At 47.5% G+C, this 25000-nt stretch overlaps 1 protein-coding gene across 1 annotated transcript in view; it reads left to right on the top strand.

The window, feature by feature from the left end:
- Positions 1 to 25000, top strand: part of LOC123484807 (ephrin type-B receptor 4b-like) — a 63178-nt gene that overhangs the window by 22446 nt on the left and 15732 nt on the right. Inside the window, exons 7-12 of the mRNA XM_045215567.1 lie at positions 1 to 79; positions 3512 to 3850; positions 4722 to 4846; positions 12683 to 12848; positions 14844 to 14943; positions 18398 to 18462. The exon at positions 1 to 79 is cut by the window's left edge and continues 77 nt beyond it. Coding sequence (XP_045071502.1) covers positions 1 to 79; positions 3512 to 3850; positions 4722 to 4846; positions 12683 to 12848; positions 14844 to 14943; positions 18398 to 18462 — 874 coding nt within the window. The remainder of the gene's footprint in view (positions 80 to 3511; positions 3851 to 4721; positions 4847 to 12682; positions 12849 to 14843; positions 14944 to 18397; positions 18463 to 25000) is intronic.

The following is a 25000-nucleotide window of genomic DNA, read 5'->3' as shown; positions in this document are numbered from 1 at the left end:
GTAACAGGCTCTGCCTACTGCCTCTGTCGTCCTGGTTACCACAGAGCAGATTCCGACCCCGCACACACACCCTGCACACGTAAGTCTCTACCGCTCTGCCTCCTCCTCCTCCTCCTCTGCCTCCTCCTCCTCTGCCTCCTCCTCCTCCTCCTCTGTCTCCTCCTCCTCCTCCTCCTCCTCTGTCTCTTCCTCCTCCTATCTCTCCCCCTCTGTCTCCTCCTCCTCCTCTGTCTCCGTCTCTGTATCCGCCTCTGTCTCCTCCTCTGTCTCCTCCCCTGTCTCCTCCTCTGTCTCCTCCCCTGTCTCCTCCCCTGCCTCCTCCTCTGTCTCCGCCTCTGTATCCGCCTCTGTCTCCTCCTCTGTCTCCTCCCCTGTCTCCTCCCCTGTCTCCTCCCCTGCCTCCTCTGCTGTCTCCTCCTCTGTCTCCTCTTCTGTCTCCTCCCCTGTCTCCTCTGTCTCCTCCCCTGTCTCCTCCCCTGTCTCCTCCTCTGTCTACTCCTCTGTCTCCTCCCCTGTCTCTTCCCCTGTCTCCTCCCCTGTCTCTTCCCCTGTCTCCTCCCCTGCCTCCTCCGCTGTCTCCTCCTCTGTCTCGTCTTCTGTCTCCTCCTCTGTCTCCTCCCCTGTCTCCTCTGTCTCCTCCCCTGTCTACTCCTCTGTCTCCTCCCCTGTCTCCTCCCCTGTCTCCTCCCCTGTCTCTTCCCCTGTCTCCTCCCCTGTCTCCTCCTCTGTCTACTCCTCTGTCTCCTCCCCTGTCTCTTCCCCTGTCTCCTCTGTGTCCTATGTGTCCTCTGTCTCCTCCTCTGTCTCCTCTTCTGTCTCCTCCTCTGTCTCCTCCCCTGTCTCCTCCCCTGTCTCCTCCTCTGTCTACTCCTCTGTCTCCTCCCCTGTCTCCTCCCTGTCTCCTCCCCTGTCTCTTCCCCTGTCTCCTCCTCTGTCTCCTCTTCTGTCTCCTCCTCTGTCTCCTCTTCTGTATTGACCTTAGTAGGGAATCAACTAAATGTATTGACCTTAGTAGGGAATCAACTAAATGTATTGACCTTAGTAGGGAATCAACTAAATGTATTGACCTTAGTAGGGAATCAACTAAATGTATTGACCTTAGTAGGGAATCAACTAAATGTATTGACCTTAGTAGGGAATCAACTAAATGTATTGACTTTATTAGGGAATCAACTAAATGTATTGAAAATGAATGAATTAGCCCAAGTTTATCATAAGACGTGAATGCATCAGTGATTCCGTGTTTCCTGTAACTTTCTGAAGAGGTAAGGAGAATTCCCCCTGCCTGTGTGGCGCGGTGCTCGCAGCTAGCACTTTGTGTAGCCGTTAGCCATGATGCTAATGAAAACGGTCTTCTGGTAGAGGGAAAGGCTTTCCCAAAAACCTTCTCTATTAAATGTTAACTACAAAGTAGCCTATTCTTACCTGGCAGAATGATATCATGATTATTTGCTTCGATCCAGTGGGTATTTGTTTTGCTAGACAACAGCCTCTTGCTATGGAAGAAAAGGGTAAAAAATGTAATTAAAAAAAAATAATATCCCAGACCTCAAAAAAGTGGTCTCCTGATCTGGCTTAAGCATTGTTGAGACTTAGAAAATCCAATTTTGTTGTTTTTCTATTAAAAGTGTAATTTTTTTAATGTTATCTTGGAAAAACAAAACGTGGAAAACAGAATTTTGGGAAAAAACAGAATCAGACAAAAGAAAACAGATTTTCTAGGGCCCTGTGTGGGAGGCAGCCAGTAGGGTTGGGGTTGTATCCATACCTCCATACCTCCATACCTCCATACCGCCATACCTCCAGATCTCCATACCTCCATACCGTGCCTCGTGCCATCCCGGGATATATACGGTATTACCGGTTGTGCACACAACCAACGCTATAATTTGTTTATTAAAATCCAAAGTGTAGGAACTGCTTCCTGCTTGTGTAGGAACTGCTTCCTGCTAGTGTAGGAACTACTTCCTGCTAGTGTATGAACTGCTTCCTGCTAGTGTAGGAACTACTTCCTGCTAGTGTAGGAACTGCTTCCTGCTAGTGTAGGAACTGCTTCCTGCTAGTGTAGGACCTGCTTCCTGCTAGTGTAGGAACTGCTTCCTGCTAGTGTAGGACCTGCTTCCTGCTAGTGTAGGACCTGCTTCCTGCTAGTGTAGGAACTGCTTCCTGCTAGTGTAGGACCTGCTTCCTGCTAGTGTAGGACCTGCTTCCTGCTAGTGTAGGACCTGCTTCCTGCTAGTGTAGGACCTGCTTCCTGCTAGTGTAGGAACTACTTCCTGCTAGTGTAGGAACTGCTTCCTGCTAGTGTAGGAACTACTTCCTGCTAGTGTAGGAACTGCTTCCTGCTAGTGTAGGAACTGCTTCCTGCTAGTGTAGGACCTGCTTCCTGCTAGTGTAGGACCTGCTTCCTGCTAGTGTAGGAACTGCTTCCTGCTAGTGTAGGACCTATTTCCTGCTAGTGTAGGACCTGCTTCCTGCTAGTGTAGGACCTGCTTCCTGCTAGTGTAGGACCTGCTTCCTGCTAGTGTAGGACCTGCTTCCTGCTTGTGTAGGACCTGCTTCCTGCTAGTGTAGGACCTGCTTCCTGCTAGTGTAGGAACTACTTCCTGCTAGTGTAGGAACTGCTTCCTGCTAGTGTAGGAACTACTTCCTGCTAGTGTAGGAACTGCTTCCTGCTAGTGTAGGAACTGCTTCCTGCTAGTGTAGGACCTGCTTCCTGCTAGTGTAGGACCTGCTTCCTGCTAGTGTAGGAACTGCTTCCTGCTAGTGTAGGACCTGCTTCCTGCTAGTGTAGGACCTGCTTCCTGCTAGTGTAGGACCTGCTTCCTGCTAGTGTAGGACCTGCTTCCTGCTAGTGTAGGACCTGCTTCCTGCTAGTGTAGGACCTGCTTCCTGCTAGTGTAGCTGTTATATCTGTTATAGCAGAGAAGGTAGTGGCCTTTAGAATATATATGGTTTGGAATGGTCATTCAAATCACCGCAGGGTTGTTATTTCAGCTGTTCAGAAATATGAGGCAGAGACATAAAGCCGTGTTAGAGAGGGTCAAAACCGCAATGTATCATGGGTAAATTGTGACTGACTGACGGATCTACAAATGATAATGAGTCGTTACTTTATGATGCAAGGTGATTTGTAGATCAGTCAGTCAGCAGTTTGCCATGATGGTCCATCATCATGGTTCAGCAGAGGAGTAAAGATGTGAAGGTGAAGGGAGGGGGAGAGTGAGCAGCATCTACGTTAGAAGAACTAATGTGTGTATAATAACACATGGGCAGAAGGTGATCTGGATCCTACTCCTCGTAGTGTAAAACTCTGTATCCATAGGCACGGCCTTCCTTCTGTTCCTGTTTCTGACTCGAGAGTACGGAGCTCAAAGCCACCTGGGAAATGTATAATCATGACACCCCCCCCTCCCTCTTTCACCCCCCCTCTCCCTCCCTCCCTCCCCTCCCCTCCCCTCCCCTCTCCCTCCCCTCCCCTCTCCCTCCCATCATGTCTCTTCCCCCCCAGGCCCCCCCTCAGCTCCCCGCTCCATTGTAACCCACATCAACGACACCATGGTAACTTTAGAGTGGTCGGAACCTTTAGAACACGGTGGCCGTGGAGACCTGACCTACAGCGTGGGGTGTGTCCGTTGTAGAGACTCCCCTCAGAGGGCGTGTCTTCCCTGTGAAGAGGGCGTGTCCTATCACCCCACACAGCACGGCCTATCACAGCGAAGGGTGGTCATCCGCGGGCTCCTCCCACACACCTCCTACACCTTCACGGTCCAATCAGAGAACGGCGTCTCACAGCTCAGCCTATCAGAACCCTCCGTGGAAAGGGTTAATATCACCACCAGCCGAGATGGTATGAAGACACACTACACACACACACACACATTTCACACTATACACACATTATACACACATTATACACACATTATACACACATTTCACATTATACACACATTATACACACATTATACACACATTATACACACATTATACACACATTATACACACATTTCACACTATACACACATTATACACACATTTCACACTATACACACATTATACACACATTATACACACATTTCACACTATACACACATTATACACACATTTCACACTATACACACATTATACACACATTTCACACTATACACACATTATACACACATTATACACACACTATACACACATTATACACACATTATACACACATTATACACACATTATACACACATTTCACACTATACACACATTATACACACACACAGAGACTAAACACACATCTACACTCTAGAGATCTCCATGTTATTAACTCTATGCCTGGATAATTCATTTTATTATGTGGGTGTGTGTGTGTGTGTGTGTGTGTGTGTGTGTCTGTGTCTGTGTTTGTTTGTTTGTGTGTGTGTCTGTGTGTGTGTGTGTGTCTGTGTCTGTGTGTGTGTGTGTGTGTGTGTGTGTGTGTGTGTGTCTGTGTCTGTGTCTGTGTCTGTGTCTGTCTGTGTGTGTGTGTGTGTGTGTGTGTGTGTGTGTGTGTTTGTTTGTGTGTGTATGTCTGTGTGTGTGTGTGTGTCTGTGTGTGTGTCTGTGTGTGTCTGTGTCTGTGTGTGTGTGTGTGTTTGTTTGTGTGTGTGTGTGTGTGTACGTGTTTGTGTTTGTGTGTGTGTGTGTGTGTGTGTGTGTGTGTGTGTGTGTGTGTGTGTGTGTGTGTGTGTGTGTGTGTGTAGTCCCAGCTATAGTGACAGGTATAAGACGGACCAAGGCATCAGAGAATAGTCTGACTCTACAGTGGAACAGTCCCCAACACACACCCAACACTGTCCTGGAGTACCAGCTACGATACTGTCCCCAGGTACACACCCAACACTGTCCTGGAGTACCAGCTACGATACTGTCCCCAACACACACCCAACACTGTCCTGGAGTACCAGCTACGATACTGTCCCCAACACACACCCAACACTGTCCTGGAGTACCAGCTACGATACTGTCCCCAGGTACACACCCAACACTGTCCTGGAGTACCAGCTACGATACTGTCCCCAACACACTACACTGTCCTGGAGTACCAGCTACGATACTGTCCCCAACACACTACACTGTCCTGGAGTACCAGCTACGATACTGTCCCCAACACACTACACTGTCCTGGAGTACCAGCTACGATACTGTCCCCAACACACTACACTGTTCTGGAGTACCAGCTACGGTACTGTCCCCAACACACTACACTGTCCTGGAGTACCAGCTACGATACTGTCCCCAGGTACACACCCAACACTGTCCTGGAGTACCAGCTACGATACTGTCCCCAACACACTACACTGTCCTGGAGTACCAGCTACGATACTGTCCCCAACACACTACACTGTCCTGGAGTACCAGCTACGATACTGTCCCCAACACACTACACTGTCCTGGAGTACCAGCTACGATACTGTCCCCAGGTACACACCCAACACTGTCCTGGAGTACCAGCTACGATACTGTCCCCAGGTACACACCCAACACTGTCCTGGAGTACCAGCTACGATACTGTCCCCAACACACTACACTGTCCTGGAGTACCAGCTACGATACTGTCCCCAGGTACACACCCAACACTGTCCTGGAGTACCAGCTACGATACTGTCCCCAACACACACCCAACACTGTCCTGGAGTACCAGCTACGATACTGTCCCCAGGTACACACCCAACACTGTCCTGGAGTACCAGCTACGATACTGTCCCCAGGTACACACCCAACACTGTCCTGGAGTACCAGCTACGATACTGTCCCCAACACACACCCAACACTGTCCTGGAATACCAGCTACGATACTGTCCCCAGGTACACACCCAACACTGTCCTGGAGTACCAGCTACGATACTGTCCCCAACACACACCCAACACTGTCCTGGAGTACCAGCTACGATACTGTCCCCAACACACACCCAACACTGTCCTGGAGTACCAGCTACGATACTGTCCCCAGGTACACACCCAACACTGTCCTGGAGTACCAGCTACGATACTGTCCCCAGGTACACACCCAACACTGTCCTGGAGTACCAGCTACGATACTGTCCCCAACACCCAACACTGTCCTGGAGTACCAGCTACGATACTGTCCCCAGGTACACACCCAACACTGTCCTGGAGTACCAGCTACGATACTGTCCCCAACACACACCCAACACTGTCCTGGAGTACCAGCTACGATACTGTCCCCAGGTACACACCCAACACTGTCCTGGAGTACCAGCTACGATACTGTCCCCAACACACACCCAACACTGTCCTGGAGTACCAGCTACGATACTGTCCCCAGGTACACACCCAACACTGTCCTGGAGTACCAGCTACGATACTGTCCCCAGGTACACACCCAACAATGTCCTGGAGTACCAGCTACGATACTGTCCCCAACACACTACACTGTCCTGGAGTACCAGCTACGATACTGTCCCCAACACACACCCAACACTGTCCTGGAGTACCAGCTACGATACTGTCCCCAGGTACACACCCAACACTGTCCTGGAGTACCAGCTACGATACTGTCCCCAGGTACACACCCAACACTGTCCTGGAGTACCAGCTACGATACTGTCCCCTACACACACCCAACACTGTCCTGGAGTACCAGCTACGATACTGTCCCCAGGTACACACCCAACACTGTCCTGGAGTACCAGCTACGATACTGTCCCCAGGTACACACCCAACACTGTCCTGGAGTACCAGCTACGATACTGTCCCCAACACACACCCAACACTGTCCTGGAGTACCAGCTACGATACTGTCCCCAGGTACACACCCAACACTGTCCTGGAGTACCAGCTACGATACTGTCCCCAGGTACACACCCAACACTGTCCTGGAGTACCAGCTACGATACTGTCCCCAACACACTACACTGTCCTGGAGTACCAGCTACGGTACTGTCCCCAACACACACCCAACACTGTCCTGGAGTACCAGCTACGATACTGTCCCCAACACACACCCAACACTGTCCTGGAGTACCAGCTACGGTACTGTCCCCAACACACTACACTGTCCTGGAGTACCAGCTACGATACTGTCCCCAGGTACACACCCAACACTGTCCTGGAGTACCAGCTACGATACTGTCCCCAGGTACACACCCAACACTGTCCTGGAGTACCAGCTACGGTACTGTCCCCAGGTACACACCCAACACTGTCCTGGAGTACCAGCTACGATACTGTCCCCAGGTACACACCCAACACTGTCCTGGAGTACCAGCTACGGTACTGTCCCCAGGTACACACCCAACACTGTCCTGGAGTACCAGCTACGATACTGTCCCCAACACACTACACTGTCCTGGAGTACCAGCTACGGTACTGTCCCCAACACACACCCAACACTGTCCTGGAGTACCAGCTACGATACTGTCCCCAACACACACCCAACACTGTCCTGGAGTACCAGCTACGGTACTGTCCCCAACACACTACACTGTCCTGGAGTACCAGCTACGATACTGTCCCCAACACACTACACTGTCCTGGAGTACCAGCTACGGTACTGTCCCCAACACACTACACTGTCCTGGAGTACCAGCTACGATACTGTCCCCAACACACTACACTGTCCTGGAGTACCAGCTACGATACTGTCCCCAACACACTACACTGTCCTGGAGTACCAGCTACGATACTGTCCCCAACACACTACACTGTCCTGGAGTACCAGCTACGGTACTGTCCCCAACACACTACACTGTCCTGGAGTACCAGCTACGGTACTGTCCCCAGGTACACACCCAACACTGTCCTGGAGTACCAGCTACGATACTGTCCCCAGGTACACACCCAACACTGTCCTGGAATACCAGCTACGATACTGTCCCTAACACACTACACTGTCCTGGAGTACCAGCTACGATACTGTCCCCAGGTACACACCCAACACTGTCCTGGAGTACCAGCTACGATACTGTCCCCAACACACTACACTGTCCTGGAGTACCAGCTACGGTACTGTCCCCAGGTACACACCCAACACTGTCCTGGAATACCAGCTACGATACTGTCCCCAACACACTACACTGTCCTGGAGTACCAGCTACGATACTGTCCCCAGGTACACACCCAACACTGTCCTGGAGTACCAGCTACGATACTGTCCCCAACACACTACACTGTCCTGGAGTACCAGCTACGATACTGTCCCCAGGTACACACCCAACACTGTCCTGGAGTACCAGCTACGATACTGTCCCCAGGTACACACCCAACACTGTCCTGGAGTACCAGCTACGATACTGTCCCCAACACACACCCAACACTGTCCTGGAGTACCAGCTACGATACTGTCCCCAACACACACCCAACACTGTCCTGGAGTACCAGCTACGATACTGTCCCCAGGTACACACCCAACACTGTCCTGGAGTACCAGCTACGATACTGTCCCCAACACACTACACTGTCCTGGAGTACCAGCTACGGTACTGTCCCCAACACACACCCAACACTGTCCTGGAGTACCAGCTACGATACTGTCCCCAACACACACCCAACACTGTCCTGGAGTACCAGCTACGGTACTGTCCCCAACACACTACACTGTCCTGGAGTACCAGCTACGATACTGTCCCCAACACACTACACTGTCCTGGAGTACCAGCTACGATACTGTCCCCAACACACACCCAACACTGTCCTGGAGTACCAGCTACGATACTGTCCCCAGGTACACACCCAACACTGTCCTGGAGTACCAGCTACGGTACTGTCCCCAGGTACACACCCAACACTGTCCTGGAGTACCAGCTACGATACTGTCCCCAGGTACACACCCAACACTGTCCTGGAATACCAGCTACGATACTGTCCCCAACACACTACACTGTCCTGGAGTACCAGCTACGGTACTGTCCCCAGGTACACACCCAACACTGTCCTGGAGTACCAGCTACGATACTGTCCCCAACACACTACACTGTCCTGGAGTACCAGCTACGGTACTGTCCCCAACACACACCCAACACTGTCCTGGAGTACCAGCTACGATACTGTCCCCAACACACACCCAACACTGTCCTGGAGTACCAGCTACGGTACTGTCCCCAACACACACACTACACTGTCCTGGAGTACCAGCTACGATACTGTCCCCAACACACTACACTGTCCTGGAGTACCAGCTACGGTACTGTCCCCAACACACTACACTGTCCTGGAGTACCAGCTACGATACTGTCCCCAACACACTACACTGTCCTGGAGTACCAGCTACGATACTGTCCCCAACACACTACACTGTCCTGGAGTACCAGCTACGGTACTGTCCCCAACACACTACACTGTCCTGGAGTACCAGCTACGGTACTGTCCCCAACACACACCCAACACTGTCCTGGAGTACCAGCTACGATACTGTCCCCAACACACACCCAACACTGTCCTGGAGTACCAGCTACGATACTGTCCCCAACACACACCCAACACTGTCCTGGAGTACCAGCTACGATACTGTCCCCAGGTACACACCCAACACTGTCCTGGAGTACCAGCTACGATACTGTCCCCAGGTACACACCCAACACTGTCCTGGAGTACCAGCTACGATACTGTCCCCAACACACACCCAACACTGTCCTGGAGTACCAGCTACGATACTGTCCCCAGGTACACACCCAACACTGTCCTGGAATACCAGCTACGATACTGTCCCTAACACACTACACTGTCCTGGAGTACCAGCTACGATACTGTCCCCAGGTACACACCCAACACTGTCCTGGAGTACCAGCTACGATACTGTCCCCAACACACTACACTGTCCTGGAGTACCAGCTACGGTACTGTCCCCAGGTACACACCCAACACTGTCCTGGAATACCAGCTACGATACTGTCCCCAACACCCAACACTGTCCTGGAGTACCAGCTACGATACTGTCCCCAGGTACACACCCAACACTGTCCTGGAGTACCAGCTACGATACTGTCCCCAACACACACCCAACACTGTCCTGGAGTACCAGCTACGGTACTGTCCCCAACACACTACACTGTCCTGGAGTACCAGCTACGATACTGTCCCCAGGTACACACCCAACACTGTCCTGGAGTACCAGCTACGATACTGTCCCCAGGTACACACCCAACACTGTCCTGGAATACCAGCTACGATACTGTCCCCAACACACTACACTGTCCTGGAGTACCAGCTACGGTACTGTCCCCAACACACTACACTGTCCTGGAGTACCAGCTACGATACTGTCCCCAACACACTACACTGTCCTGGAGTACCAGCTACGATACTGTCCCCAACACACTACACTGTCCTGGAGTACCAGCTACGATACTGTCCCCAACACACTACACTGTCCTGGAGTACCAGCTACGGTACTGTCCCCAACACACTACACTGTTCTGGAGTACCAGCTACGATACTGTCCCCAACACACACCCAACACTGTCCTGGAGTACCAGCTACGATACTGTCCCCAGGTACACACCCAACACTGTCCTGGAGTACCAGCTACGATACTGTCCCCAACACACACCCAACACTGTCCTGGAGTACCAGCTACGATACTGTCCCCAGGTACACACCCAACACTGTCCTGGAATACCAGCTACGATACTGTCCCTAACACACTACACTGTCCTGGAGTACCAGCTACGATACTGTCCCCAGGTACACACCCAACACTGTCCTGGAGTACCAGCTACGATACTGTCCCCAACACACTACACTGTCCTGGAGTACCAGCTACGGCACTGTCCCCAGGTACACACCAACACTGTCCTGGAATACCAGCTACGATACTGTCCCCAACACCCAACACTGTCCTGGAGTACCAGCTACGATACTGTCCCCAGGTACACACCCAACACTGTCCTGGAGTACCAGCTACGATACTGTCCCCAACACACACCCAACACTGTCCTGGAGTACCAGCTACGGTACTGTCCCCAACACCCTACACTGTCCTGGAGTACCAGCTACGATACTGTCCCCAGGTACACACCCAACACTGTCCTGGAGTACCAGCTACGATACTGTCCCCAGGTACACACCCAACACTGTCCTGGAATACCAGCTACGATACTGTCCCCAACACACTACACTGTCCTGGAGTACCAGCTACGGTACTGTCCCCAACACACTACACTGTCCTGGAGTACCAGCTACGATACTGTCCCCAACACACTACACTGTCCTGGAGTACCAGCTACGATACTGTCCCCAACACACTACACTGTCCTGGAGTACCAGCTACGATACTGTCCCCAACACACTACACTGTCCTGGAGTACCAGCTACGGTACTGTCCCCAACACACTACACTGTCCTGGAGTACCAGCTACGATACTGTCCCCAACACACTACACTGTCCTGGAGTACCAGCTACGATACTGTCCCCAACACACTACACTGTCCTGGAGTACCAGCTACGATACTGTCCCCAGGTACACACCCAACACTGTCCTGGAGTACCAGCTACGGTACTGTCCCCAACACACTACACTGTTCTGGAGTACCAGCTACGATACTGTCCCCAACACACTACACTGTCCTGGAGGTCTAAAGGTTTTCCGCTGAGCTCTGTGAACTCAAATGCTCCCTAATTCTGTAGAGTCTAAGACATTGTGGGGGGGGGTTATAAGCTGACATATGGATTGTTTTAAGGTTCGTGAGAGTCTAATCTTTCCATAGAGTGGTAATAATATTTTATAGGCCAAACCGTTCTGAGGCTACAAAAGTTTTCGTGAGAGGATCGATTTTCAGGATGTCTCATGGTCTGACAAACACAGCTTTAGCTCGGTCATGTTTCACCGCAGTGCGTCACTGGCAGATGCAGTGGTTTGAGACGCATCCAATGCAAAAACTGATATCTCATCATATGATCATTAAAGTTTAAACGGACTGATTTTTGTATTTATTATTATGTTACTTAGATTGTTTCGACTCTGGGTTTTAAAAGATACTCGCTTAAAAAACAAGAAAAAAGAGCCAATAGTCTTGAGATGCCGAAGCCAGTATACACTTCCTCAAAATAGTCCGAATTAATCTAAGATAATTTAAGAAATCTGTCATTAATTTTGACGTTTTTGCAGAGGAAATATTAGTTTCATGCAGTGCAGTGAAGGAATGTGCATGAAAATAACTAGTGAATGACAACAAACACTTAACTGTAGAATCCCTACTGTTGGCCAATGACCAAGTAAGGGGTGTAAACTTTGTCTACCGAAATTCGGCTTGCCTTGAGAAAACAAAATGTTTGGACGAACAGCCGAAAAAAACAAAATCGGCACAAAATGTTGCACAAACTGTTTCCAACTGTTTTGGATGGGAAGCATGCGGAGAACCTCTTACCAGGCCACTCCAAGGGCATGCCTTTAGCAGCCGAACTAACTGTGTGTGTGTGTGACTCACTCTCTCTCTCTTTTTCTCTCTCTCTCTCTCTCTCTCTCTCTCTCTCTCTCTCTCTCTCTCTCTCTCTCTCTCTCTCTCTCTCTCTCTCTCTCTCTCTCTCTCTCTCTCTCTCTCTCTCTCTCTCTCTCTCTCTCTCTCTCTCTCTCTCTCTCTCTCTCTCTCTCTCTCTCTCTCTCTCTCTCTCTCTCCCTCCCTCCCTACCTCGCTCCCTCTCTCCCTCTCCCTCTCCCTCTCCCTCTCCCTCTCCCTCTCCCTCCCTCGCTCTCCCTCTCACTAGGACGGTCCAGAGTCTGGTCAGTGGCAGTATGTAACCAGCCTGGTCAGTAGTGTTGTGGTCAGTAACCTCCAGAGATCCATTAGTTACCAGGTGCAGGTCAGAGTCAGAACCATGGCTGGATACAGCAACTTCTCCCCAGTCTCAACGTTCACCACCCTGCCTGACAGTATGACTACACACCCAGGCTTCTACTGAGGCCTACTCTGGCCCTATACACTAACTCCTACACACCCAGGCTTCTACTGAGGCCTACTCTGGCCCTATACACTAACTCCTACACACCCAGGCTTCTACTGAGGCCTACTCTGGCCCTATGCACTAACTCCTACACACCCAGGCTTCTACTGAGGCCTACTCTGGCCCTATGCACTAACTCCTACACACCCAGGCTTCTACTGAGGCCTACTCTGGCCCCTATGCACTAACTCCTACACACCCAGGCTTCTACTGAGGCCTACTCTGGCCCTATACACTAACTCCTACACACCCAGGCTTCTACTGAGGCCTACTCTGGCCCTATGCACTAACTCCTACACACCCAGGCTTCTACTGAGGCCTACTCTGGCCCTATACACTAACTCCTACACACCCAGGCTTCTACTGAGGCCTACTCCGGCCCTATGCACTAACTCCTACACACCCAGGCTTCTACTGAGGCCTACTCCGGCCCTATGCACTAACTCCTACACACCCAGGCTTCTACTGAGGCCTACTCCGGCCCTATGCACTAACTCCTACACACCCAGGCTTCTACTGAGGCCTACTCTGGCCCTATACACTAACTCCTACACACCCAGGCTTCTACTGAGGCCTACTCTGGCCCTATGCACTAACTCCTACACACCCAGGCTTCTACTGAGTCCTACTCCGGCCCTATGCACTAACTCCTACACACCCAGGCTTCTACTGAGGCCTACTCCGGCCCTATGCACTAACTCCTACACACCCAGGCTTCTACTGAGGCCTACTCCGGCCCTATGCACTAACTCCTACACACCCAGGCTTCTACTGAGGCCTACTCCGGCCCTATGCACTAACTCCTACACACCCAGGCTTCTACTGAGGCCTACTCCGGCCCTATGCACTAACTCCTACACACCCAGGCTTCTACTGAGGCCTACTCTGGCCCTATGCACTAACTCCTACACACCCAGGCTTCTACTGAGGCCTACTCTGGCCCTATACACTAACTCCTACACACCCAGGCTTTCTACTGAGGCCTACTCCCGGCCCTATGCACTAACTCCTACACACCCAGGCTTCTACTGAGGCCTACTCCGGCCCTATGCACTAACTCCTACACACCCAGGCTTCTACTGAGGCCTACTCTGGCCCTATGCACTAACTCCTACACACCCAGGCTTCTACTGAGGCCTACTCTGGCCCTATGCACTAACTCCTACACACCCAGGCTTCTACTGAGGCCTACTCTGGCCCTATGCACTAACTCCTACACACCCAGGCTTCTACTGAGGCCTACTCCGGCCCTATGCACTAACTCCTACACACCCAGGCTTCTACTGAGGCCTACTCTGGCCCTATGCACTAACTCCTACACACCCAGGCTTCTACTGAGGCCTACTCTGGCCCTATGCACTAACTCCTACACACCCAGGCTTCTACTGACCCCTAACCCCTGACCCGGTTTAATTGCCTCTGTCTCTAAATATTCTCTCTCTCATCCCTCCATTGCTCTCTCTCTGTCTCTCTCTCTCTCTCTCTCTCTCTCTCTCTCTCTCTCTCTCTCTCTCTCTCTCTCTCTCTCTCTCTCTCTCTCTCTCTCTCTCTCTCTCTCTCTCTCTCTCTCTCTCTCTCTCTCTCTCTCTCTCTCTCTCTCTCTCTCTCTCTCTCTCTCTCTCTCTCTCTCTCTCTCTCTCTCTCTCTCTCTCTCTCTCTCTCTCTCTCTCTCTCTCTCTTTCTCTCTCTCTCTCTGTCTCTCTCTCTCTCTCTCTCTCTCTCTCTCTCTCTCTCTCTCTCTCTCTCTCTCTCTCTCTCTCTTTCCATCTCTCTCTCTCTCTCTTTCATCTCTCTCTCTCTCTCTCTCTCTCTCCCTCTTTCTCTCTCTCGCTCTCTTTCAATCTCTCTCTTTCCATCTCTCTCTCTTTCCATCTCTCTCTCTCTCTCTCTCTCTCTCTCTCTCTCTCTCTATCTCTATCTCCAGAAGGAGAGGCCCACTCTCAGCTGATGGTGACAGGCGTTCTGGTTGCCTTGGGGATACTCCTCCTTATTACTGTGGTGATTACTGCTGGATACTGCTACTGGTAAGAGAGAGGGAGGGGGGAGGGGGAGGGGGAGGGGGGAGGGAGGGGAGGGAGGGGGGAGGGGAGGGGAGGGGAGGGGAGGAGAAGAGAGTTAGAGGAAGAGAAGAGGAAGAGAAGAGGAGAGGAGAGGAGAGGAGAGGAGAGGAGAGGGGGAGGAGAGGAGAGGAAGGGAGAGGAAGGGAGAGGAGAGGAGAGGAAGGGAGAGGAAGGGAGAGGAGAGGGGAGTGAGAGGGCAGGGAGAGGGTGGAGAGATAGACAGGGTGTCGGTAAACACCCGGTTAGAAAGGCAAAGAGAGGAGAGGATGTGTGTGTGTGTGTGTGTGTGTGTGTGTGTGTGTGTGTGTGTGTGTGTGTGTGTGTGTGACAGGATACACCCACCTAGGTCTCTCTCTACAGGACGGTAGAACAATAGTCCTGACCTCAGGATCACAGACACACACACACACACACACACACACACACACACACACACACACAGACACACACACACACACACAGACACACACACACACACACACACACACACACACACACACACACACTCCGTGCCAAAAGTACAGGGTGGACCCCTGTCTATTTTAGGATGCCAGATAGGGTTAGGGTAGGATAGGGTTAGGGTTAGGGTTAGGGTTAGGGTTAGGGTTAGGGTAGGAGTATGAGAGGAGAAGATGACGGAGAGCAGAGAACAGAGAGAAAAAATGAGAGAAAAGAGAGAGAAGAGCAGATAGAAAGGAAAGAAAGACAGTGAGATGGACAGACATGATCTCAGTCTGAAACAGGAGACAGAGAGAAGGAGCCTTTGGCAGTGAGATGGACAGATATGAGATGGACAGATATGATCTCAGTCTGAAACAGGAGACCGAGAGAAGGAAAGAAAGACAGTGAGATGGACAGACATGATCTCAGTCTGAAACAGGAGACAGAGAGATGGAGCCTTTGGCAGTGAGATGGACAGACATGATCTCAGTCTGAAACAGGAGACAGAGAGATGGAGCCTTTGGCAGTGAGATGGACAGACATGTTCTCAGTCTGAAACAGGAGACAGAGAGATGGAGCCTTTGGCAGTGAGATGGACAGACATGATCGCAGTCTGAAACAGGAGACCGAGAGAAGGAAAGAAAGACCGAGAGATGGACAGACATGATCTCAGTCTGAAACAGGAGACAGAGAGATGGAGCCTTTGGCAGTGAGATGGACAGACATGATCTCAGTCTGAAACAGGAGACAGAGAGATGGAGCCTTTGGCAGTGAGATGGACAGACATGATCTCAGTCTGAAACAGGAGACAGAGAGATGGAGCCTTTGGCAGTGAGATGGACAGACATGATCTCAGTCTGAAACAGGAGACAGAGAGAGATGGAGCCTTTGGCAGTGAGATGGACAGACATGATCTCAGTCTGAAACAGGAGACCGAGAGATGGAGCCTTTGGCAGTGAGATGGACAGACATGATCTCAGTCTGAAACAGGAGACCGAGAGAAGGAGCCTTTGGCAGTGAGATGGACAGACATGATCTCAGTCTGAAACAGGAGACCGAGAGAAGGAGCCTTTGGCAGTGAGATGGACAGACATGATCTCAGTCTGAAACAGGAGACAGAGAGATGGAGCCTTTGGCAGTGAGATGGACAGACATGATCTCAGTCTGAAACAGGAGACAGAGAGATGGAGCCTTTGGCAGTGAGATGGACAGACATGATCTCAGTCTGAAACAGGAGACAGAGAGATGGAGCCTTTGGCAGTGAGATGGACAGACATGATCGCAGTCTGAAACAGGAGACCGAGAGAAGGAAAGAAAGACAGAGAGATGGACAGACATGATCTCAGTCTGAAACAGGAGACAGAGAGATGGAGCCTTTGGCAGTGAGATGGACAGACATGATCTCAGTCTGAAACAGGAGACAGAGAGATGGAGCCTTTGGCAGTGAGATGGACAGACATGATCTCAGTCTGAAACAGGAGACAGAGAGATGGAGCCTTTGGCAGTGAGATGGACAGACATGATCTCAGTCTGAAACAGGAGACAGAGAGATGGAGCCTTTGGCAGTGAGATGGACAGACATGATCTCAGTCTGAAACAGGAGACAGAGAGATGGAGCCTTTGGCAGTGAGATGGACAGACATGTTCTCAGTCTGAAACAGGAGACCGAGAGAAGGAAAGAAAGACAGAGAGATGGACAGACATGATCTCAGTCTGAAACAGGAGACAGAGAGATGGAGCCTTTGGCAGTGAGATGGACAGACATGATCGCAGTCTGAAACAGGAGACCGAGAGAAGGAAAGAAAGACCGAGAGATGGACAGACATGATCTCAGTCTGAAACAGGAGACAGAGAGATGGAGCCTTTGGCAGTGAGATGGACAGACATGATCTCAGTCTGAAACAGGAGACCGAGAGATGGAGCCTTTGGCAGTGAGATGGACAGACATGATCTCAGTCTGAAACAGGAGACCGAGAGAAGGAGCCTTTGGCAGTGAGATGGACAGACATGATCTCAGTCTGAAACAGGAGACAGAGAGATGGAGCCTTTGGCAGTGAGATGGACAGACATGATCTCAGTCTGAAACAGGAGACAGAGAGATGGAGCCTTTGGCAGTGAGATGGACAGACATGATCTCAGTCTGAAACAGGAGACAGAGAGATGGAGCCTTTGGCAGTGAGATGGACAGACATGATCTCAGTCTGAAACAGGAGACAGAGAGATGGAGCCTTTGGCAGTGAGATGGACAGACATGATCTCAGTCTGTAACAGGAGACAGAGAGATGGAGAGATACAGGAGGAGAGGAGAGAGGAGAGGGGGACATGAGATATTAGTTTTTAATAACATCTTGGAGCTTTGGAGGAGAGAGGTAAACAGGAGGGGAAAGAGACAGATGGAAGGAGACCCCAGGGGAAGAGTTAAGAGAGGGGGAAGAGGAGGGGGGTGAGAAGAGAGAGGGAAGATGGGGGGGGTGAGAAGAGAGAGGGAAGAGGGGGGTGAGAAGAGAGAGGGAAGATGGGGGGGTGAGAAGAGAGAGGGAAGAGAAGAGGAGTGTGAGTGTATGGTTCTCTCCTGACACATGGAATTCTGGGATGTTCTGAGTCAAATGTGCATTAGTTTCTCTAATCTCTTCTTCCTGTCCCCCCCTCGCTCTCTCCCCCCCCCCCTCGCTCTCTCTCCCTCCTCCCCCCTCGCTCTTTCTACCTCCCCCCCTCACTCCCCCCTCGCTCTCTCTCCCTCTTCTCTCTCCCTCCTCTCTCCCCTCCCCCTCTCTCCCTCCTCCCTCGCTCTTTCTACCTCCCCCCTCACTCCCCCTCGCTCTCTCTCCCTCTTCTCTCTCCCTCCTCTCTCTCCCTCCCCCTCGCTCTCTCTCCCTCTTCTCTCTCCCTCTTCTCTCCCTCCTCTCTCTCCCTCCTCTCCCCCCTCGCTCTCTCTCTCCCCCTATCACTTTATTTTTGTTTATCTCTCTCTCCTCAGTAAACACCTGTGTGTGAAGGATATAGAGATGAACGATCAGAGTGGACAGTACCTGATGAGACAGAGTGAGTAGTACACAACACTACAACACTACTACCTACATACTTAATATAGTACACAACACTACAACACTACCACCTACATACTTAATATAGTACACAATACTACAACACTACTACCTACATACTTAATATAGTACACAACACTACAACACTACTACCTACATACTATAGTACACAACACTACAACACTACTACCTACATACTTAATATAGTACACAACACTACTACCTACATACTTAATATAGTACACAACACTACACCACTACTACCTACATACTATAGTACACAACACTACAACACTACTACCTGCATACTATAGTACACAACACTACAACACTACTACCTACATACTTAATATAGTACACAACACTACTACCTACATACTTATTATAGTACACAACACTACTACCTACATACTTAATATAGTACACAACACTACAACACTACTACCTACATACTTAATATAGTACACAACACTACAACACTACTACCTACATACTTAATATAGTACACAACACTACAACACTACTACCTACATACTTAATATAGTACACAACACTACAACACTACTACCTACATACTTAATATAGTACACAACACTACAACACTACTACCTACATACTTAATATAGTACACAACACTACTACCTACATACTTAATATAGTACACAACACTACAACACTACTACCTACATACTATAGTACACAACACTACAACACTACTACCTACATACTTAATATAGTACACAACACTACTACCTACATACTTAATATAGTACACAACACTACAACACTACTACCTACATACTTAATATAGTACACAACACTACTACCTACATACTTATTATAGTACACAACACTACTACCTACATACTTAATATAGTACACAACACTACAACAATACTACCTACATACTTAATATAGTACACAACACTACAACACTACTACCTACATACTTAATATAGTACACAACACTACTACCTACATACTTACTATAGTACACAACACTACAACACTACTACCTACATACTTAATATAGTACACAACACTACTACCTACATACTTAATATAGTACACAACACTACAACACTACTACCTACATACTTAATATAGTACACAACACTACAACACTACTACCTACATACTTAATATAGTACACAACACTACTACCTACATACTTAATATAGTACACAACACTACAACACTACTACCTACATACTTAATATAGTACACAACACTACTACCTACATACTTATTATAGTACACAACACTACTACCTACATACTTAATATAGTACACAACACTACAACAATACTACCTACATACTTAATATAGTACACAACACTACAACACTACTACCTACATACTTAATATAGTACACAACACTACTACCTACATACTTACTATAGTACACAACACTACAAAACTACTACCTACATACTTAATATAGTACACAACACTACTACCTACATACTTAATATAGTACACAACACTACAACACTACTACCTACATACTTAATATAGTACACAACACTACAACAATACTACCTACATACTTAATATAGTACACAACACTACAACACTACTACCTACATACTTAATATAGTACACAACACTACAACACTACTACCTACGTACTTAATATAGTACACAACACTACAACACTACTACCTACATACTTAATATAGTACACAACACTACAACACTACTACCTACATACTTAATATAGTACACAACACTACAACACTACTACCTACATACTTAATATAGTACACAACACTACAACACTACTAACTACATACTATAGTACACAACACTACAACACTACAACACTACTACCTACATACTTATTATAGTACACAACACTACTACCTACATACTTAATATAGTACACAACACTACAACACTACTACCTACATACTTAATATAGTACACAACACTACAACACTACTACCTACATACTATAGTACACAACACTACAACACTACTACCTACATACTTAATATAGTACACAACACTACTACCTACATACTTAATATAGTACACAACACTACAACACTACTACCTACATACTTAATATAGTACACAACACTACTACCTACATCAATCAATCAATCAATTTTATTTTATATAGCCCTTCTTACATCAGCTAATATCTCGAAGTGCTGTACAGAAACCCAGCCTAAAACCCCAAACAGCTAGTAATGCAGGTGTAGAAGCACGGTGGCTAGGAAAAACTCCCTAGAAAGGCGAAAACCTAGGAAGAAACCTAGAGAGGAACCAGGCTATGAGGGGTGGCCAGTCCTCTTCTGGCTGTGCCGGGTGGAGATTATAACAGAACCATGCCAAGATGTTCAAAAATGTTCATAAGTGACAAGCATGGTCAAATAATAATCAGGAATAAATCTCAGTTGGCTTTTCATAGCCGATCATTAAGAGTTGAAAACAGCAGGTCTGGGACAGGTAGGGGTTCCATAACCGCAGGCAGAACAGTTGAAACTGGAATAGCAGCAAGGCCAGGCGGACTGGGGACAGCAAGGAGTCACCACGGCCGGTAGTCCCGACGTATGGTCCTAGGGCTCAGGTCTCTCAGTTGGCTTTTCATAGCCGATCATTAAAGAGTTGAAAACAGCAGGTCTGGGACAGGTAGGGGTTTCGTAGCCGCAGGCAGAACAGTTGAAACTGGAATAGCAGCAAGGCCAGGCGGACTGGGGACAGCAAGGTGTCATCATGCCCGGTAGTCCTGACGTATGGTCCTAGGGCTCAGGTTCTCAGAGAGAAAGAGAGAACGAGAGAATTAGAGAGAGCATACTTAAATTCACACAGGACACTGGATAAGACAGGAGAAGTACTCCAGGTATAACCAACTAACCCCAGCCCCCCGACACATAAACTACTGCAGCATAAATACTGGAGGCTGAGACAGGAGCGGTCCGGAGACACTGTGGCCCCATCCGAAGAAACCCCGGACAGGGCCAAACAGGAAGGATATAACCCCACCCACTCCGCCAAAGCACAGCCCCGCACCACTAGAGGGATATCCCCAACCACCAACTTACAATCCTGAGACAAGGCCGAGTATAGCCCACAGAGGTCTCCACCACAGCACAAACCAAGGGGGGGCGCCAACCCAGACAGGAAGATCACGTCAGTAACTCAACCCACTCAAGTGACGCACCCCCTCCCAGGGACGGCATGAAAGAGCACCAGCAAGCCAGTGACTCAGCCCCTGCAACAGGGTTAGAGGCAGAGAACCCCCAGTGGAGAGGGGAACCGGCCCGGCAGAGACAGCAAGGGCTGTTCGTTGCTCCAGCCTTTCCGTTCACCTTCACACTCCTGGGCCAGACTACACTCAATCATATGACCTACTGAAGAGATAAGTCTTCAGTAAAGACTTAAAGGTTGAGACCGAGTCTACGTCTCTCACATGGGTAGGCAGACTGTTCCATAAAAATGGAGATCTATAGGAGAAAGCCCTGCCTCCCGCTGTTTGCTTAGAAATTCTAGGGACAATTAGGAGGCTCTGCGTCTTGTGACCGTAGCGTACGTATTGGTATGTACGGCAGGACCAACTCGGAAAGATAGGTAGGAGCAAGCCCATGTAACGCTTTATAGGTTAACAGTAAAACCTTGAAATCAGCCCTTGCCTTAACAGGAAGCCAGTGTAGGGAAGCTAGCACTGGAGTAATATGATCAAATTTCTTGGTTCTAGTCAGGATTCTAGCAGCCGTATTTAGCACTAACTGAAGTTTATTTAGTGCTTTATCCGGGTAGCCGGAAAATAGAGCATTGCAGTAGTCTAACCTAGAAGTAACAAATGCATGGATTAATTTTTCTGCATCATTTTTGGACAGAAAATTTCTGATTTTTGCAATGTTACGTAGATGGAAAAAAGCTGTCCTTGAAACAGTCTTGATATGTTCGTCAAAAGAGAGATCAGGGTCAAGAGTAACGCCGAGGTCCTTCACATACACTACTACCTACATACTTATTATAGTACACAACACTACTACCTACATACTTAATATAGTACACAACACTACAACAATACTACCTACATACTTAATATAGTACACAACACTACAACACTACTACCTACATACTTAATATAGTACACAACACTACTACCTACATACTTACTATAGTACACAACACTACAACACTACTACCTACATACTTAATATAGTACACAACACTACTACCTACATACTTAATATAGTACACAACACTACAACACTACTACCTACATACTTAATATAGTACACAACACTACAACAATACTACCTACATACTTAATATAGTACACAACACTACAACACTACTACCTACATACTTACTATAGTACACAACACTACAACACTACTACCTACATACTTAATATAGTACACAACACTACTACCTACATACTTAATATAGTACACAACACTACTACCTACATACTTATTATAGTACACAACACTACAACACTACTACCTACATACTTATTATAGTACACAACACTACTACCTACATACTTAATATAGTACACAACACTACTACCTACATACTTAATATAGTACACAACACTACAACACTACTACCTACATACATACTATAGTACACAACACTACAACACTACTACCTACATACTTAATATAGTACACAACACTACAACACTACTACCTACATACTTAATATAGTACACAACACTACAACACTACCACCTACATATTTAATATAGTACACAACACTACAACACTACTACCTACATACTTATTATAGTACACAACACTACTACCTACATACTTACTATAGTACACAACACTACAACACTACTACCTACATACTTATTATAGTACACAACACTACAACACTACTACCTACATACATACTATAGTACACAACACTACAACCTACATACTTATTATAGTACACAACACTACTACCTACATACTTACTATAGTACACAACACTACAACACTACTACCTACATACTTATTATAGTACACAACACTACTACCTACATACTTAATATAGTACACAACACTACAACACTACTACCTACATACTTATTATAGTACACAACACTACTACCTACATACTTAATATAGTACACAACACTACAACAATACTACCTACATACTTAATATAGTACACAACTACTATCATCTACTCTACACTATCATATTTAATATAGTACACAACTACTACAACACTACTGCCTACATACTTAATATAGTATACAACATCATAACACTACTACCTACATACTTAATAGAGTACACAACACTACAACACTACTACCTACATAATTATTATAGTACACAACACTACAACACTACTACCTACATACTTATTATAGTACACAACACTACTACCTACATACTTACTATAGTACACAACACTACAACACTACTACCTACATACTTACTATAGTACACAACACTACAACACTACTAGCTACATACTTAATATAGTACATAACACTACTACCTACATACTTACTATAGTACACAACACTACTACCTACATACTTATTATAGTACACAACACTACAACACTACTACCTACATACTTATTATAGTACACAACACTACTACCTACATACTTACTATAGTACACAACACTACAACACTACTACCTACATACATACTATAGTACACACCACTACAACACTACTACATACATACTTAATATAGTACACAACACTACAACACTACTACCTACATACTTACTATAGTACACAACACTACAACACTACTACCTACATACTTACTATAGTACAGAACACTACTACCTACATACTTACTATAGTACACAACACTACAACACTACTACCTACATACTATAATACACAACACTACAACCTACATACTTATTATAGTACACAACACTACAACACTACTACCTACATACTATAATACACAACACTACAACCTACATACTTACTATAGTACACAACACTACAACACTACTACCTACATACTTACTATAGTACACAACACTACAACACTACTACCTACATACTTACTATAGTACACAACACTACTACCTACATACTTACTATAGTACACAACACTACAACACTACTACCTACATACTTACTATAGTACACAACACTACTACCTACATACTATAATACACAACACTACAACACTACTACCTACATACTTATTATAGTACACAACACTACAACACTACTACCTATATACTTATTATAGTACCCAACACTACTACCTACATACTTACTATAGTACACAACACTACTATCTACATACTTATTATAGTACACAACACTACAACACTACTACCTACATACTTACTATAGTACACAACACTACAACACTACTACCTACATACTTATTATAGTACACAACACTACTACCTACATACTTACTATAGTACACAACACTACTACCTACATACTTATTATAGTACACAACACTACTACCTACATACTTACTATAGTACACAACACTACAACACTACTACCTACATACTTATTATAGTACACAACACTACAACACTACTACCTACATACTTATTATAGTACACAACACTAC

This window comes from Coregonus clupeaformis, unplaced genomic scaffold (genome assembly GCF_020615455.1).
Source record: "Coregonus clupeaformis isolate EN_2021a unplaced genomic scaffold, ASM2061545v1 scaf0473, whole genome shotgun sequence".
In the NCBI taxonomy this organism is placed as follows: Eukaryota; Metazoa; Chordata; class Actinopteri; order Salmoniformes; family Salmonidae; genus Coregonus; species Coregonus clupeaformis.
This window is presented reverse-complemented; position numbering and strand designations above follow the sequence as displayed.